This window comes from Mustela putorius, unplaced genomic scaffold (genome assembly GCF_011764305.1).
Source record: "Mustela putorius furo isolate JIRA1106 unplaced genomic scaffold, ASM1176430v1.1 tig00003859_pilon_pilon_pilon, whole genome shotgun sequence".
NCBI lineage: Eukaryota > Metazoa > Chordata > Mammalia > Carnivora > Mustelidae > Mustela > Mustela putorius.
In genome coordinates, this window is record NW_025422011.1 from 32,115,742 (window position 1) to 32,134,851 (window position 19,110).

General features: G+C 42.3%; 1 protein-coding gene across 3 annotated transcripts in view; it reads left to right on the forward strand.

Annotated features, from left to right (window-relative positions):
* The first annotated feature begins 573 nt into the window (after positions 1–573).
* SBF2 (SET binding factor 2) overlaps positions 574–19,110 on the forward strand; it is a 468,206-nt gene continuing 449,669 nt past the window's right edge. The window contains exon 1 of one of the 3 annotated variants that reach the window (XM_004751963.3): positions 574–906. In XM_004751963.3, coding sequence (XP_004752020.2) covers positions 609–906 — 298 coding nt within the window. In that variant the 5' untranslated portion in view covers positions 574–608. The remainder of the gene's footprint in view (positions 907–19,110) is intronic. The other 2 variants (XM_004751964.3, XM_045065843.1) reach the window with 2 other exon arrangements.

Consider the following 19,110-nt stretch of genomic DNA (forward strand, 5'->3'; position numbering starts at 1 on the left):
AAAGCCTCTTCCCTTGTACTCCGTTGGATCCCGCCAGTTTAGGAGGATCCCGGTGATGCCCTGTTCTTTGGCGGAATCCAGCACCCCCCCCCTTCGCCCCCAACCCCTGCCCTCTCCCACTTCGGGCATTCCCGGGGAAGCCCAGACCAACCTCCCCCAGCCCACTCAGCACTAAAGCAAGAGGCGCCTCAAGATTGCGCAAAAGCCTCCCCCCCGCCCCCCCCGCCTGCTCGGTGGCATGTTCCTAAAATTCCCATCTGCACAACATAAACAGGAAACGTGCAGCAAAAGCCCTGGCAGTGCAAATTCCATGGTCGAGTCGAAGGCGGGAGAATCTCGTCTTTGGGAGGGGAGTAGAGCGGGGGAGGGGAGAAACCAAACTTTCCAGGAGACCACTCAACCATCCATGTCTCTTCTAACCAGATCCAGAAAGAAAGAATAGAGAAGGCGGAAGGAAGGACGCCTGCTTTTGAAAAAATAGGGGAGGGGGAGGCGGAGGTGGGCCACGAAGGGATAGCCAGGCTTCAAATGAACCGCCCGGAGTGGCTGAGGTGGCGGGAATACCCCCGGCCGCCTACTCCGCAAACCAGCTGTCCGCGCGGCCCTAGATGCAGCGGAGTCGGCTCACCGCCCGCAAGGGGTTCCCAAGTCAGCGGGGGTGGGGGCGGGGGAGGAGCGGGCGCTCCGCGCGGCGCAGGCGCAGACCGCGCCTCGGTTGTCAAACATGGCTGAAGTGCCGCCGCTGCCGCTACTGCCGCTGCAGGGAAAATGCTGAGCCCTCCCGGGCCCGGTGGGCGGCGGCGGCGAGGGCGGCTACGGGCACCTGCTTCTCCGGCGCGGCGGCGGCGGCCATGGCTCGGCTGGCTGACTACTTCATCGTAGTAGGCTACGACCACGAGAAGCCAGGTAAGGGTGTGGGGCGGGCGCCGCCCCCAGGCCTCCCCGCCCCCGTCCCCCCTAACTCCCACCTCCCGGCTGCTATCCAGTGGGCTCTGCGGGGCAGGGCGTCGCAGTCGGGAGGCGGGGAGGGCCGGGCCGGGCAACGGCGGAGCTGCGGGTGGCTGTCCGGCCTTCTTGGCGGGGCTGAGCCTCGCGGTGGGCGTGAGGGACCGGCACGGGGTGGGGGGAGGGGAGAATAGGGGGAGGAGGTCGCGTACGCGGGGGCTCCGGGAGGCCCAGCTGGGCGAGCTCGAGGCTAGTCTGGGTGTCGCGGTCCTCGCGCTGGAGGAGGCGGGGTACCAGGGGCAGCGCCCTGGTGCTGGCGAGATTGGGCAGGACTGCGGGGTTGGGAGGGCGGGAGCCAACTGTGTTAAGTTCGTCGGGGATAAACTTCTGCCCTGCATCCTGAGTGAGTAACGAGTGACGCAGGGGGCTGTCCTCTCCAAAAGGAAATGCTGAGAGAGTCCAGTGCTCCTTTACCCCTGCGTCGTTGGGGGCCTGTCTAGTCACCGCGCCAGTGAACGCGTGGTACCGGGGAGGGGGAGAGGATCCTTGCACTTTTAAACATTTCTAGGAAATGCTCCCTGTTCTTTCAGGACAGATATGACGGTCATTTCAGAGTGTCTGGACACTATCTTTAAGTAAGGACAGTCAGCCGACCGCTGAAAGTCTTGCTTCACGTTGATTTGCGGCTTAAAATATTTTTTGGATTAAAAAAGTTTTTTTTTTTTTTTTTGAGTGTAGTTGACATGCAGTGTTTAATGTGTGTTTTAATTATTTTTATGATTCATCACAAAACTTTCTTCGTAAGGAGCAATTTGGCAAATGCTTTTGTATTTCAGTTTCATGATGGACTTGTGCAACTTTAAGTTCAGGGTTCATGCACGTTTGTTTTGTATTTGCATTTCATTGTATTACTGTATAGCTAAGCATAATGTATAACTGGGAAGCACAGCTATTTCAGGGTATTTCCAGTTGCACGTTTGCAAGGAATTTTAGATAGCGGCAGACAAGGCCCTTCATCTTTTGGAGGAGATGCTGAGATTGTGCTTTGCTGATAGTTACAGCCATTTGTAGTGGCAGAATGTCATTGTTCTACCCACTCTTGGTCAACTGCCCCTTTCACTATTACTCTTCTAATAACTTCCTTTAGTGGGGTTTTATATTTTTAAAGCTTTCACTATTCACCACCTGATTGAGGTCAATTGTTAAGAGAAGGGGTTGGGCTGTATTTAAAGTGTCTTCTGGCTCCAACATTTGATTTCCTAGTAATTTTGCATAGTCTGGTGTCTAACCAAGATTAACAATATGAAGAATCACAGTTTATTTATTTATTTATTTATTTATTTATTTTTATTTATTTATTTTTTTTATTGTCGCCCCGGAGCGGCGCGCCGGCCCGCCGGCGTGTCCCCTCTCGCCGCCCCGCGCCGCGCCGCCCGGCCTCCCTCCCGCCGCCACCGTCCTCCCGCCAGGCCCTCACAGTTTATTTTTAATACTATTTCATTTTTATCAACATTGTTTTTTTGCCTCACTTTAAACTGAAACAATCAGGGGTGTCTGGGTGGCTCCCTGGGTTAAGCCTCTGCCTTTGGCTCCAGTCATGGTCTCTCGGTCATGGTCTCGGAGTCCTAGGATGGAGCCCCACATTGGGCTCTCTGCTCAGCGGGGAGCCTGCTTCTCTGCCTACTTGTGATCTCTCTCTCTGTCAAATAAATAAATAAAATCTTAAAAAAAAACAACAACCAAAAACCTGAAACAATCACGTACTTGAAGAAAACTTGCAAGTAAGGTACAAAGAACTTTTTCTTTGAACCATTTGAGAGGAAGCTGCTGACCTAATGCCCTATCACCGCAGAATGCTTTAGTGTGCATTTTTTTTTTTTACAAACAAGAATATTCTCCTGCATAATCACAATGCAGTTGTCAGAATCAGAAAATTTGTACTGATACAGTACTCCAATTAGTTTTCAGACTGGTTGATTTTGCCATTAATCTTTCTACTGGCAAAAAGATCCCATTCAGAATTATATGTTGCTTTTATTTGTTATATCTCTTTCGTCTTCATTCTGGAACAGTTCTTCCATCTTCTCTTGACTTTCATAACCTTGACATTTATGAAGATTATAGGGCAGTTATTTTGTAGAATGCCCCTCAATTTGGGATTATCTGTTCTCTTATTAGATACATGCAGGTTATATACTTGGGTAGAAAAATCACAAAAGTGATGCTCATTGCAGTCTATCAGGTGGTACACAATTTCAGTTTATCCCATTACTGGTGATTTTTTACTTTGATTACTTACTTGATATAAGCAATGCCTGCTGGGCTTCCTCACTAAAAAGTTAATATGTAATTGTTAATATATAGTTTTGTGTGGAGTACTTTGAAACTATGTAAATATGTTGTTCCTCATCTAACTTTTAAGAACTTTTTTTTTTAATATTTTATTTATTTGATAGAGATCACAAGTAGCCAGAGAGGCAGGCAGAGAGGCAGGAGGAAGCAGGCTCCCTGCTGAGCAGAGCTGGATATGGCATATGGGGTTCGATCCCAGGACCCTGGGATCATGACCTGAGCTGAAGGCACGGGCTTTAACCCACTGAGCCACCCAGGCACCCCTCCTCATCTAACTTTTAATGTATTCCTGTATCCCTATCTGTATGAATATTTTTCAGTGGATTATATTCTATTACTATATATATATGTATATATTTTTTTAAAGATTTTATTTATTTATTTAACAGAGAGAGACACAGTGAGATAGGGAACACAAGCAGGGGCAGTGGGAAAGGGAGAAGCAGGCTTCCCGCTGAGCAGGGAGCGGGATGTGGATGCCGGGCTTGATACCAGGACCCTGTGATCATGACCTGAGCTGAAGGCAGATGCCCAATGAATGACTGAGCCACCCATGCGCCCCTACTATTTATTTTGATGTTTAGATTGTTCCTCATTTGGCCAATAAGAGCTCATTCAGGCTGGCTTTTGTGTCCTTATAACATGTCGCCATCATTCCTTGAGCATGTCTTTACTTTTTCGCACAGATTTATCCTATACTGTACCTGCCTTAGTCCTGCAGTTGGCTGTTTCTCGGACATTTTGAAGTTACAGTCTCAGTGCTAATATGTTTGTTGTTGTTGGGTTGTTAATATTCTCCCACCCTCTTAATGGATGAAGCTGGGAATACATAGATGTATGTACACATATGTTTATATCTATATTTATTTATCTGTATATATTGTAAATGATGAGTTCACACTAATACTTCCCATTTCAGTACAAGTTCTAGTTCTTTTCTTTTTCATATTTGTAGTAGTTGTCTCTCACAGTAAGAAATATATATATATTCATATATATGAGTATATATACTCATATATATAGAGATGCATATACATATATTATGAGATATAATACTCTTCTCTCATAGTAAGAAATCTGGCTTCCATTATCCTTAATATGTTTACTTATTTGTTCATATCTTCCTGTATTTTTTTTTTTTAAGATTTTATTTATTTCTTTGACAGAGACAGATCAGAAGTAGGCAGAGAGAGAGGAGGAAGCAGGCTTTTTGCTGAGCAGGGAGTCCGATGTGGGACTCGATCCCAGAACCCCGAGATCATGACTTGAGCTTAAGGCAGAGGCTTTAATTCACTGAGCCACCCAGGCGCCCCTATCTTCCTGTATTTAAACAAACTTTCATATTTGCTACCACCCTCTCTTCTCCTGGATGCCTTTTTTCTCTGCTGATTCTTCCTTATATCCCTTCCGTTCTGCTACCCCTCTAAGAAGCTAACAGCTTCAATTTAGGGATACCTTCTTCAACCTGTTCTGATTCTAACGCCCCATGTTAGCTTCCCCACTGTTTCTGGATGTATTTCTCACCCCAATTAGGCCTTGATGCCCTAAATTGGACTGCTTTCATGTGAAGACATCCTCTTCACTCTCTGAGACCTAGTGTCCCATGAAAGGTTGCCCCTCTGTGTTGACACCCTCTTCCAGTACTTGGGTTGAACACATGTCTTCTTCCCATATGGACTCCTTTCTTGGTTCACTTGGGCTCTGACAACCCCCACCACACTCAGGGCTAACATGATTACTCACCATCCCACAGGAGGGAAAGGGAAGATTATTTTATTATTTTTATTATTATGTATTATTTTTTGGTGGGGATAGAGAGAAAGAGAGAATCCTAAGCCGGCTCAGGCCCAGCCACTTGAGTCATGCGGGGCTCGATCTCACAATGCTGAAATCATGACCAGAGCCGAAATCAAGAGTTCAGACATCTAACTGACTGAGCCACCAAGATGACCTAATTTTTAATTTTTAATTTTTTATTATTTTTTTATTTTTATTTTTGAAAGATTTTATTTATTTATTTGATAGAGAGAGACACAGCGAGAGAGGGAGCACAAGCAGGGGGAGTGGGAGAGGGAGAAGCAGGCTTCCTGCCAAGCAGGGAGCCCAGTGCTGGGATCGATCCCAGAACCCTGGGATTATGACCTGAGCCGAAGGCAGTTGCTTAACCAACTGAGCCACCCAGGTGCCCCTGTTTTTTATTTTTTAGTAAACTCTGCATCACACATGAAGCTCTGCTCACAATTCCGAGGTCAAGAGTCGCACGCTGTACTGAGCCAGCCAGGCATCCCAGGGAAGATTATTTTTTTAAGTAAAAAAAATCCAGAAGCTTGGGGCGCCTGGGTGGCTCAGTGGGTTAGGCCGCTGCCTTCGGCTCAGGTCATGATCTCAGGGTCCTGAGATGGAGTCCCACGCGCAGGCTCTATGCTCAGCAGGGAGCCTGCTTCCTCCTCTCTCTCTGCCTTCCTCTCTGCCTACTTGTGATCTCTCTCTGTCAAATAAATAAATAAAATCTTAAAAAAAAAAAAAACAGAAGCTTTTATAAATTGTCCAATCTGGATAGTAGAATGTATGATTTTATTATATATATTTTTTACTTGTAATAATTTTTCTTTTGTCACATTTTTTGAAGTATAATTTACGTGTAGTAAATTCACCTTTTTAACTGAACAATTCAGTGAGTTTTGACAGGTGTATACATAAATGTAGCCACTACCACAATTAAGGTTTAAGTATAGAACATTTCTGTCCCTACAAAATGTTCTTTTGGGACACCTGGGTGGCTTAATTGGTTAATAAGTTAAATGTCTGACTTTGGTTCAAGTCATGATCTCAGGGTCTTGGGATAGAGCTGGCCTCAGGCTCTGCACTTGGCAAGGAGTCTGTCTCTCTTCTCCCTCTACCCATCCTCTCTGCTTGTGCTCTGTTTCTCTTTGAAATAAATAAAATATCTTAAACCAAAAGAAAAAAAAAAGGAGTTTTCTCTGACCTTGTGAAGTCAGTTCCCTCCCTAGCCTGTGGCAATTACTGATCTGTCTTCTGTTCTTTTGTTTTTATTTTATTTATTTATTTTTAGAATGTCATCTAAATGGAATTATATAGTTTTCTATGTCTGGCTTTTTTTTCTACTTAAAATATGTTTGAGGGGCACCTGGGTGGCTCAGTGGGTTAAAGCCTCTGCCTTCGGCTTGGGTCATGGTCCCAGGGTCCTGGGCTCAAGCCCCACATTGCATTGGGCTCTCTGCTCAGCAGGGAGTCTGCTTCCCTTCCTCTCTCTCTGCCTGCCTCTCTGCCTATTAGTGATCTCTGTCAAATAAATAAATAAATTCTTAAAAAAAAGTTTGAGATTTATCCATTTTATATGCATTGTCAGTTTCTTTTTGTTGTTGAATATAGTACAATTTATTTATCAATTCACCAGTTGGTTGAAATTTGAGTTTCCAGAACAAAGTTATTCTGGACATTTACATACAGATCTCTGAGTGTTCATATGGATTCATTTCTCTTGGGTAAATACATGGGAGAAGAATTGTTGGGTCATACGATAAGTATCTGTTTAGCTTGCTGTGAAACTGCCACCAAACTATTTTCCAAACTGGCTGTGCCATTTTGCATACTTCAGCAATGCATAAAGATTCCAGTTAACCTTTTTATTCTATTTATTTATTTGTTAAAAAAAGATTTTATTTATATATTTATTTGTTAGAGAGAGCACAAGTAGGCAGAGTGGCAGGCACAGGTAGAGAGAGAAGCAGGCTCCCTGCTGAGCAAGGAGCCTGATGCAGGACTATTCCAGGACCCTGGGACCATCACCCGAGCTGAAGGCAGCGGCTTACTCGCCTGAGCTACCTAGGCATCCCATTTTATTTATTTTTAATTATTTAAAATAAAACAACTTATAGCCATTCTAGTGGATATGTAGTGGTATCTCATTGTGGGTTCAATTTATATTTTCCTGGTTACTAATGATGTTAGTCAGCTTTTCATGTATTTATTGCATTTGAATATTTTTTGCAAAGTCTCAAGATCAAATTTTCTTTTCTATTTGATTGCTTAGCTTCTTATTATTACGGTTTTTTTTTTTTTTTTTTTTTTAAATTTCAAATACAGGGGTGCCTGGGTGGCTGCATCAGTTAAGCATCTGACTCTTTTTTAAAAAGATTTATTTAGGGGCATGTGGGTGGCTCAGTGGGTTAAAGCCTCTGCCTTCGGCTCAGATCATGATCCTAGGGTCCTGGGATCAAGCCCTGAATTGGGCTCTCTGTTCAGCGGTGAGCCTGCTTTCTCCTCTCTCTTTGCTTGTCTCTCTGTCTGCTTGTGATCTCTGTCTGTAAATAAATAAATTAAAAAACTTAAAAAAACAAAAAAAAGATTTATTTATTTATTTGAGAGACAGAGAGTGTGCAGGGGGAGGGCAGATGGAGAGGGGAAGCAGATTCCCTGCTGAGTGGGTTTGATCCTATGACCCTGAGATCATGACCTGAGTGGAAACTAAGAGTTGGTTGGTCAACCAACAGAGCCATTCAGGAGCCCTAAGCATGGGACTCTTGATCTCAGCTCAGGTCTTCATCCCAGGGTTGTGAGTTCAAGCCCCATACTGGGCTCCACGCCAGGTGTAGAGCTTGCTTTAAAGATAGATAGGTAGGGCGCCTGGGTGGCTCAGTGGGTTAAGCCGCTGCCTTCGGCTCAGGTCATGATCTCAGGGTCCTGGGATCGAGTCCCGCATCGGGCTCTCTGCTCAGCAGGGAGCCTGCTTCCCTCTCTCTCTCTCTCTCTCTGCCTGCCTCTCCGACTACTTGTGATTTTTCTCTGTCAAATAAATAAATAAAATCTTTAAAAAAAAAAGATAGATAGGTAAATTAATTTCAGATATAAGTCTTTATTAGGTATTTTGTAAATAATTTCAGTCTGTGGTTTGCCTTTTCGTTGTCTTTTTTTTTTTTTTTTTTTTTAGATTTTATTTATTTATTTGACAGAGAGATCACAAGTAGGCAGAGAGGCAGGCAGAGAGAGGGAGAAGCAGGCTCCCTGCTGAGCAGAGAGCCCGATGCGGGACTCGATCCCAGAACCCTGCGATCATGACCCGAGCCGGAGGCAGAGACTTTAACCCACTGAGCCACCCAGGCGTCCCAGCCTTTTCATCTTCCTAACAATGTCTTTTGGGGGCACCTGTGTGGCTCAGTGGTTAAGCCTCTGCCTTCAGCTCGGGTCATAGTCTCAGGATCCTGGGACTGAGTCCTGCATTGGGCTCTCTGCTCAGCGGGGAGCCTGCTTTTCCCTTTCTCTGCCTGCCTCTCTGCCTACTTGTGATCTCTGTCTGTCAAATAAATAAATAAAATCTTTAAAAAAAAATGTCTTTTGAAGAGCACATTTTTTTTTTTTTTTTTTTTTTTTTTTTTTTTTTTTTTTAAGATTTTATTTATTTATTTATTTGACAGAGAGAGACCACAGGTAGGCAGAGAGACTGGCAGAGAGAGAGAGAGAGAGAGAGAAGCAGGCTCCTCGCTGAGCAGAGAGCCCGATGTGGGACTCGATCCCAGGACCCTGAGATCATGACCTGAGCCAAAGGCAGCGGCTCAACCCACCGAGCCACCCAGGCGCCCCAAGAGCACATTTTTTTTTAAAAGTTGTTTCTTTCTTTCTTTCTTTTTTTTTTTTAAGATTTTATATATTTGACAGAGAGAGAGATCAGAAGTAGGCAGAGGCGGGCAGAGAGAGAGGGGGAAGCAGGCTCCCTGCTGAGCAGAGAGCCTGATGCGGGGCTCCATCCCAGGACCCTGAGATCATGACCAGAGCCAAAGGCAGAGCCTTTAACCCACTGAGCCACCCAGGTGTCCCAAAGAACAGGTGTTTTAATTTGGGATAACTTTTTAGACATTTGAATACTTTTATTTTATTTTATTTTTTTTAAAGATTTTATTTATTTACTTGACAGAGAGATCACAAGTAGGCAGAGAGGCAGGCAGAGAGAGAAAGGAGGAAGCAGGCTCCCTGCTGAGCAGAGAGCCCGATGCGGGACTCGATCCCAGGACCCTGAGATCATGACCGGAGCCGAAGGCAGCAGCTTAACCCACTGAGCCACCCAGGCGCTCAACATTTGAATACTTTTATATCTTGAATTGTATCCTTTGAGTTGTCCTTTTTATGTAAAGCTTGCTGTAAAAACTTATTGGAAGAAAATCTGCTAAATTTGTGTTCTTTGAATTGTAAATGAAGAAAGAATAAACCTAATTGATCCTGTAAATCTTTATTATAAAGATTTCTTTCGGGGCGCCTGGGTGGCTCAGTGGGTTAAGCCGCTGCCTTCGGCTCAGGTCATGATCTCGGAGTCCTGGGATCGAGTCCCGCATCGGGCTCTCTGCTCAGCAGAGAGCCTGCTTCCCTCTCTCTCTCTCTGGCTGCCTCTCCATCTACTTGTGATTTCTCTCTGTCAAATTAATAAAATAAAATCTTTAAAAAAAAAAAAAAAAAAAAAAGATTTCTTTCCTTGGAAGTTAGTATGATTTTATTACCCAAATCTCTCTAAAGCTAATCAGATTATGATAATATACTGAAATTTTGTGTGCTTATTACCACATTATTCCTGGAATTATTCAATCAATGCAGTCTATATTTGTTCCTAAAATGTCTTTTCCATTAGTAATACTTCTCAGTTGATTTTTTCCATATATCTACAAACCTTGTTTTTTTTGAAAAATTGCATTTACAAACTGGAAAAAATAATCCATGCTATTTGAAGTGTATACAAAGAAGAGTGCTTGGCATATAGTAGTTATTTAATAAAGATGTTTGAATGAATACACAATGGCTGAAAATATAAAAAGCTATAAGGAAGGAGTGTGGTTATGAAAGGATAACAAGAGGGATTTTTGTGGTGATAGAACTGTTTTGTATCTTTACTAGGTGGCAGATACATGAGCCTTCATTTGTGATAAATTGCATAGAAGTAAATACACACAACAAATGTGAATAAATACAGTAAAACTGGGGGGCTCTGAATAAGGAAGTAGATTGTATTAAGTCAATATCTTGATGTTGATTATGTAGTATGATTTTACAAGATACTGCTATTGGGAGAAACTGGGTAAAGAGAAATGGCATTTCTATGTTAGTTTTCACAGTGATCTAAAAAAAAAAAAAAAAGTTGTAAGAGGGGTACCTGGTGGGCTCAGTGGGTAGGGTATGTGACTTGATATCAGAGTCATGAGTTCAAGCCCCATGTTGGGTGTGGAACCTACTTAAAATAAGTAAAATAGAAAAGCTATAAGATAAAGCTATAAGGGGCTCCTGGGTGGTTCAGTGGATTAAGCCTCTGCCTTAGGCTCAGGTCATGGTCTCAGGGTCTTGTGACTGAGCCCTGCATTGGGCTCTCTGCTCAGCAGGGAGTCAGTACTCCTGACTCCCCCTCTCCCATTGCCTGCCTCTTTGCCTACTTGTGATCTCTCTCTATCAGTGTCATATAAATAAATCTTTAAAAAAAAAGATAAAGCTTTAAGATAAAAAGATATTAGTAGTATTCTTTTTCCCTAAATGTTGATGACATAAGGAAAGGTTATTCTGTAAAATTCCAGGGAAATTCCACATCATCTTCAGTGGCTGAATTATTACATCTTAGGGGTATATTAATTTAATTTTATCATTTGTTATTGGTATTTAATGTATTTCCAGTTTTGTATTCTTATAATATACTGTCATGCTGAGGAGAACATACCTTCAAAACCACTGATTTTGGGAGCCTGGTGACTCAGTTGTTAAGCATCTGCGTTCAGGGCGCCTGGGTGGCTCAGTGGGGTTAAGCCTCTGCCTTCGGCTCAGGTCATGATCTCAGGGTCCTGGGATCGAGTTCCGCATCGGGCTCTCTGCTCAGCGGGGAACCTGCTTCCCTCTCTCTCTCTCTCTGCCTGTCTTTCTGACTACTTGTGATTTCTCTCTGTCAAATAAATAAATAAAATCTTTAAAAAAAAAAAAAAGCATCTGCGTTCAGCTCAGGTCATGATCCCAGGGTCCTGGGATCGGGCCCCACATGGGCTCCCTGATCAGCGGGAAGCCTCCTTCTCCCTTTCCCCCTGCTTGTGTTCCCTATCTCACTGTGTCTCTTTCTGCCAAATAAATAAAATTTTAAAAAGAAACTCCAAACACTATTTTATGACAGTTTGATTTTGATAATTTTGAAATTAAGACTTTATTTTACTGACTTTGCAAAAGACTATGCACAGTACTTAGGAAGTTAGGAAATATCATTTGCTTCTTTTTTTTTTAAATTTTATAGATTTTTTTTTATTAGAGAGATGAAGAGAGAACACAAGTAGGCAGAGCAGCAGGCAGAGGGAGAGGGAGAAGCAGGCTCTCTGCTGAGGAGGGAGCCTGATTTAGGGCCCCATCCCAGGACCCTGGTACCATGACTCGAGCCCAAAGGCAACCGCTTAACCCACTGAGCCACCCAGGTGCCCCTATCATTTGTTTCTAAGAGGTGAAGTTATTTGGTGAACTCTCTCTCTCTCTTTTTTTAAGATTTTATTTATTTATTTGAGAGAGAGTGAGAGAGCACGAGCGGGAGGAGGGAGAGAGAGAAGCATGCTCCCTGCTGAGCAGGGAACCTGATGCAGCAGCTTGATTCCATGACCTGAGCTGAGGGCAGATGCTTAACCAGCTGAGCCACCCAGGTGTACCACGACCCCCAACTCCAATGATCTTTATTTTTCTTTACCTTATTTATTTATTTATTTATTTATTTATTTATTTAATTTTTTTTTTTTAAAGATTTTATTTATTTATTTGACAGAGAGAAATTACAAGTAAGCAGAGAGGCAGGCAGAGAGAGGAGGAAGCAGGCTCCCTGCTGAGCAGAGAGCCCGATGCGGGACTCGATCCCAGGACCCTGAGATCATGACCTGAGCTGAAGGCAGAGGCTTAACCCACTGAGCCACCCAGGCGCCCTTCTTTACCTTTTTTAAAGGTTTGTTTTGTTTTGTTGTTTGTTTATTTGTCAGAGAGAGAGAGAGACTACAGGCAGGGGGAGTGGCAGCCAGAGGGAGAAGCAGGCTCCATGCTGAGCAGAGAGCCTGATGTGGGACTTAATCCCAGGACCCTGGGATCATGACCAGAGCCAAAGGCAGATGCTTAACCAGCTGAGCTACTCAGGCATTCCTATCTTTATTTTTCTTTTTGTTCTTACTTTCTTTTACTGTGATTTGTCCAAGAAAAATTGATAATGACCACATGGGTTAAATCCTTTATATGGCTTTACTTTTTTCTTTTTCTTTTACTTTTTTTTTTTTTTAACTTAAATGTCTTTTTTAATTTTTATTTTTTAAAAACTAGACTCTGTAGCAAATGCGGAGCTTTGAACTCATGACCCTGAGATCAAGAATTTTGTGTTCTACTGATTGAACCAGCCAGGCACCACTCTTTTTGTTTATTTTTGCTGTCCATTAATACATTTAGAATTAAATCCATTTATCTATATCGTATTTAACCTGGAGTCAAGTATCTTAATCATTTGACATTCTTGTATTCTTTCATATCAACCCACTTAAGTATACTAGAGAGAGGTTTGAAGTACTTCTTATATATTTCATTAGTTTTATTTAGGGAGTATGAGTGAGTTAAGCTAAGAGATAAACTTTTGCACAATATTTGAAATATAGTTTGAGATATTTTAAAGATCGATAATTGGTTATTATTGAACCATTGTAATTCATAGTCAGCCTGGGTGTCTTCCCCTTCCCCATTCTGTACTGAAATACAGTGGTTGGGATTTCTTGGTTGGTTGTTGCCAGCTGTCAAGCACCATTTGGGATTCATTGACTTGACAAGTATTTATTGCTTTTCCAGGCATTGTGCTAAGTCCTAGAACAAAAACAAAGAATAAGTGTAAGATGCTATCCCTACCTTAGTTATTAATGGGGACGGTCTTGAAATAATGATATGGATCCACTTTACTGAGAGAAAGATAAAGCTTCTTATGAGAGGTGGTGTTTAAGCCAAGTTTTATAGGACGAATAAGCTCTGCCATGTGGAAAGGATAGTAAAGGAGATTAAAGACAGAGAGAAAAACATGTAAATGTGTGAATGTCTTGTTCCAGGAATGGAGAGAAATGTAGTGTAAATGGGAATTGAAGTGAACTTTGATAGAGTGGGTTCCGGTAAGATTATGAAAAGTTCTGGGTCAGGAGATAAAAGAAGTGAAAATTAGAGATTTAATTTGGCAATTACCAATATCCAAGTGGTTGTCGGATATAAAGAAAAAAATGAGATTTTTGAAGAATGTGTATAGAAGGAAAAGAGGAGTGGCCTAAGAATTGAATCCAGAGAAAACTCAATATTTAAGGGGTAGATAGAGCAGTAATAGTCAGGAATTGTCAGAGGTATTGCAAGAGAAGTGGGATAATGTGATATGGAAACCTTGGGTATAGAGAATTTTGAGGAGGAGGAAATGATGAATGTCAAAGGTCTCAAGATGTCATGTATAATGAGGACTAACAATAGTGTCTTAGTCCATTTGTGTTGCTATAACAAACTGCCATAAACTGAGAGGTTTAAACAACAAACATGTATTTCTTACAGTTCTGGAGGCTGTGAAGTCCAAGATCAAGGCCCAGGCTGATTCAGGGTCTTGTGAGGACTGGCTTCCTGGCTCAATGATAGCATTCTTCCTATCATATCCTCACATGGTGGAGGTTGCAAGGGAAGTCTCTGGGGCCTATTTTATAAGGGCACTAATCTTACTCATGAAGGCAGAGCTTGTGTGACCTAGTCACCTCCAGATACTATCATTTTGGCTCTACCTCCAAATGCTAGGACACTGGAGGTTAGGTCTCAATATATGAATTTTCGGGGGGATACAGTCTATGGCAAATAGGCTTATGGACTTGAAAATAAGGATAGTGACTTTAGAACATTACAGTAGAATTGTGGGCGGGGCCATAGCCATTTTAAGAAATTGCATCCTAAGTCATAGGTTGTATGAGCTTCACAGAATCTAATTTATTATCTTTTTAGAAGCTCACGATGACCTGCCTCCCATGGATTGTGGGAAGTGGAAAGAGGAGTCAGAGATGATATCAAAATTCTAAACATGAAAGTCTGGGATATTTGTGATACCATGACTTAAATAGATTGAAAATCTTTTTCCCTTGACATTTCTTTCTTTCTTTTTTTAAGATTTTATTTATTCATTTGACAGACAGAGATCACAAGTAGGCGCCTAGAGAGGCAGGCAGAGAGAGAGGAAGGGAAGCAGGCTCCCCGCTGAGCAGAGAACCCAATGCGGCTCGATCCCAGGACTCTGGGACTGTGACCGGGCTTTAACCCGCTGAGCCACCCAGTTGCCCCTCTCTTGACATTTTTTGTCTTTGTGGGCTTGGAAGATGATGGAGTTTTACTTTATAGCCATCCAAATGGAGACTTCAGAAAAGGGGACAGGTAGGGGCTGGACACAAAGACTTGAGAGTCATTATGATAGAGCTATGACACCGTGAATGCCCACAGAAAGTTGGTGTAGAGTGGAAGAATAGAGGACCAAAGACTGAGTTTTGGGTAATCTATTGCAAGGAAGTTTGAAAGTAAAAGGAGCCATAGCAGGAGGATTGTAAAGTTTGGGAGAGACATTTGGAGGGTGATAGAACCTCAGATTTTTGCTTGGTCATGTGGCCATGCAGGGACAGATTTCAAGTTTTGTTTCTTTTTGTTTCCCCACCATTGTTTTTCCTGCTCACATTTTCATGTTTCTAGAAATATAAATGTGAATAAGTTCTGGCCAGTTTGATATAAGTGGAAATAAGCTCAATATCCCAAAAATAGCCTTAAAGGGTGTACCTTCCTAGGTTTTCTCCTTCCTGAGACTGGCCTGCTGATATAAAGACTGGAGCTCCAGTAGGCATCTTGGCCATGTAGAGGAGGGCCCACACCCTAGAAAGAACCTGGGCTTTAATGATATGTAGTGGGATTGTCATAACTGCCTTCTGAAATTTTTAAAAAGATTTTATTCATTTATTAGAGATAGAGAGCACAGGTAGAGGGAGAGGGAGAAGCAGGCTTCCCGTTGAGCAAGGAGTCCGAGGTGGAGCTCCATTCCAGATCCTGGCATCATGACCTGAACTGAAGGCAGATCCTTAACCGACTGAGCCACCCAGGCGTCCTGAGGGTTGTTTGTTTGTTTGTTTGTTTTTTTACATGAAAGATTATAACCTTATATGGTTAAACTACTATAAATTAGAGTTTTCTGTGTTGGAAGTCCAGAGTCATAGAAAGTGAAGGAACATTTCTCAGTGTCAGGTGTAGCAGAGAGATCACGGACATGTGGAGTTAATCAGGATCTTTGCATTTCGTAAAATCAGAGAGAGAGAGAACAAGCAGGGGAAGAGGTAGAGGGAGAGGGAGAAGCAGACTCCCTGCTGAGCTGGGAGCCTGACATGGGGCTTGATCCCAGGATCTCGAGATTATGACCTGAGCGAAAGGCAGACACTTAACCATCTGAGCCACCAGGCACCCCTAGAGGTGTTTTGTTTTTGTTTTTTTTTTTTAAACTATGTTTCATTATTTACTGAAAAAAATAAAAAAAGAATGAAAAAGTAATTTTGCCTATGTAAATATTTCATACAACTACTACCTAAGTTTAGATGAATTTCAGACAGGCTAGATTAAAAAAAAATGTTATGTGTATGGTTTTACAGACAATTGATTATTTTGGAATTAGGAACAAAAAGATTAAGAAAGTAAATACTTGTATTTTAAGGGAGCCTTGACACTTTTATAGGAAATATCAGAGAAGTAATCTTCACTTTTTAAAATATTTTAACAAGGGGCATCTGGGTGGCTCAGTCCTGAAGCATCTCCCTTCGGCTCAGGTCATGATCCTAGGGTCCTGGGATCGAGCCCCACGTTGGGGTCCCTATTCTGCAGGAGGCCTGCTTTCTTTCTCCCAGTCCCCTGCTTGTGTTCCTGCTCTCTCTCTCTCTCTCTGTCAAATAAATAAGTGAATCTTAAAAAAAATAAATGTTTTAACAACTTTTAACTGTAATAGCTACAGTTCATTTATTTATTTTTTAAAGATTTTATTTATTTATTTGACAGACAGAGATCACAAGTAGGCAGAGGCAGGCAGAGAGAAAGGAGGGAGCAGGCTCCCTGCCAAGCAGAGCCCCTGATGCAGGGCTCAATCCCAGGACCCTAGGATCATGACCTGAGCCGAAGGCAGAGGCTTTAACCCACCGAGCCACCCAGGCACCCCTATAATAGCTACAGTTTATATCTCCAGAATTATGAGTTTCCTAAGGCTGCCATAACACATCTTGCAAATTTGGTGGCTTAAAACAATACTTACTCTTTCACAGTTCTGGAGACTGTAAGTCTGAAATCAAGGTGCTGGGAAGACAGTGCTCCCTCTGAAGACTCTTGGGAAGAATCCTTCCTTGTGTCTTCCAGGTTCTGGTGTCTCTAGACTTTCTTGATTTATGACAGCATCACTCTGCTCTCTGCCTCACCTTTAGATGGTCAGGTCTCCTATGTAATTTGTCCATCTTGTTTTACTCATCTGGACTTTTCCTACTTGGAGACCTATTTCTGACTGAGAAACAGAGTCAGTTTCTGATTGATCTTTTTCTGTTTGGCTCTTCAATTCTTTTTTTTAAAAAGATTTTATTTATTTATTTGACAGACAGAGACCACAAGTAGGCAGAGAGGCAGGCAGAGAGGGGAGGAAACAGGCTCCCTGACGAGCAGAGAGCCCGATGTGGGGCTCGATCCCAGAACTCTGGGATCATGACCCAAGCCGAAGGCAGAAGCCTTAACCCACAGAGCCACCCAGGCGCCCCTGGCTCTTCAGTTCTTTTGTCTAGATGATTAGAAACTCTCCTCATCTATTTTTCTACTCGGGTTTTAACTCATACTGTCATGGTTCTAATACTCAGCACTTTCATGCTTTTACTTACTTCTCTGTTGCTAAATTGTTTTATATTTGATTTACTGCAGTAATACATACTTATTATAAATATTTTAAACATTATAGAAGGGTGCTGAATCTTGACCGTAGTACCTGTCTCTTCAGACTTGTCACAGTTAATTTTATTCTAGGTATTTGTATAGAAATTTTCCAATTCTAGAGGGAATTATGCTGAGTGAAATAAGTCAATCAGAGAAAGACAATTATCATATGACCTCCCTGATACAACGAATTTGAGAGACAGAGGTTTGGGGGTTAGGGAAGGAAAAAGTGAAACAAGATGGGATTGGGAGGAGACAAACCATAAGAGACTTAATCTCACAAAAAAACTGAGGGTTGCTGCGGGGAGAGGGGTATGGAGAGGGTGGTTGGGTTGTGGACATTGGGGAGGGTATGTGATATGGTGAGTGCTGTGAAGTGTGTAAGCCTGATGATTCACAGACCTGTACCCCTGGGGCTAATAATATATTATATGTTAATAAAAATAATTTTTAAAAAGGTAAAAAAAAAACATAGAATTACCATATAAAATTTTTTTCTAGTTCTTTTTCATTTACTATTTTCTTACTGAAGTACAATTAACCAACAGTGTCATATCAGTTTCAGGTGTACAGTATAATGATTGAGCAATTCTGTACATTAGTGCTTATCATGGTAAGTGTATTCTTAATCTTCCTGGTCAGCAGTCTGTGCCCCTTCCAAGTGGCAACCACCACTTTGTTCTTTTCATTTAGAAGTCTCTTTGTCTCTCTCTCTCTCTCTCTTTTTTTTTTTTTTTTTTTATTAAAGATCTTATTTATTTATGTGAGAGAGAGGATGAGCGAGGAGAAGGTCAGAGGGAGAAGCAGACTCTCCATGGAGCTGGGAGCCCGATGCGGGACTCCATCCTGGGACTCCGGGATCATGACCTGAGCCGAAGGCAGTTGTCCAACCAACTGAGCCACCCAGGCGTCCCTTTTTTTCTTTTTTCATTTGTTTCTTAAATTCTACATATGAGTGAAATCATATTCGTCTTTCTCTGACTGACTTACTTTACCTTTATACCCTCTACGTCCATCCATGTTGTTGCAAATGGCAGGATCTCATTCCTTTTTTATGGCTGAGTATATTCCATTTTATTTGTATGTATATTTCTTGTAATACAATAAACTCCAGTCCTCTAAGGTTGGCAATGGAAGGAAAGCTACCACATGGTTGTTTCTTTAGTGTTCTTGTGGAATATCACTTTTTCTTAACATTCTGGACCTCTCCATCTAGTCATTTTTGTTTGCTCAGCCAGACACATCTGAAATGAGAGTTTCCTAAAGGCTACAAACAAAACAGTAATAATGAAGTCAGAGAGTAACTTTCAAGTCGGTCTTCTGGTCTGCAAGGTATAGTTTAATTCTGTTTGGTCTCCAAAAGAGATACTGTCCTAGCTGGTTTCTGGCCTGCCATCAGTTAATAGAGGTTGTTTTTTCTTTTAATATGTTTCCTTAAGGGGCACCTGGTTGGCTCAGTTGGTTAAGCAACTGCCTTTGGTTCGGGTCATGATCCCAGGGTCCTGGGATCGAGTCCCATATTGGGCTCCCTGCTCAGCAGGAAGTCTGCTTCTCCCACTGACCTCTCTACTCTTATGCTCTCTTTCATTGTCTCTCTCTACCTCTCAAATAAATAAATAAAATATTAAAAAAATATATGTTTCCTTAGGTCTAGGCTTTAGATGGGGGTCAAATAGTCTATTCCTGTCAGATCTGTTTAAGGTACACTCTCCTGGTTCTAGTTTCCTGTCCAAGGATCTGTCTCTTCTAGATGATTATGTCAGGACTGTGTTTTAGGAGACATTTCATTCTTTAACCACAGGCCTTAAACTACAGCACCAGCTGGTCTGCTGT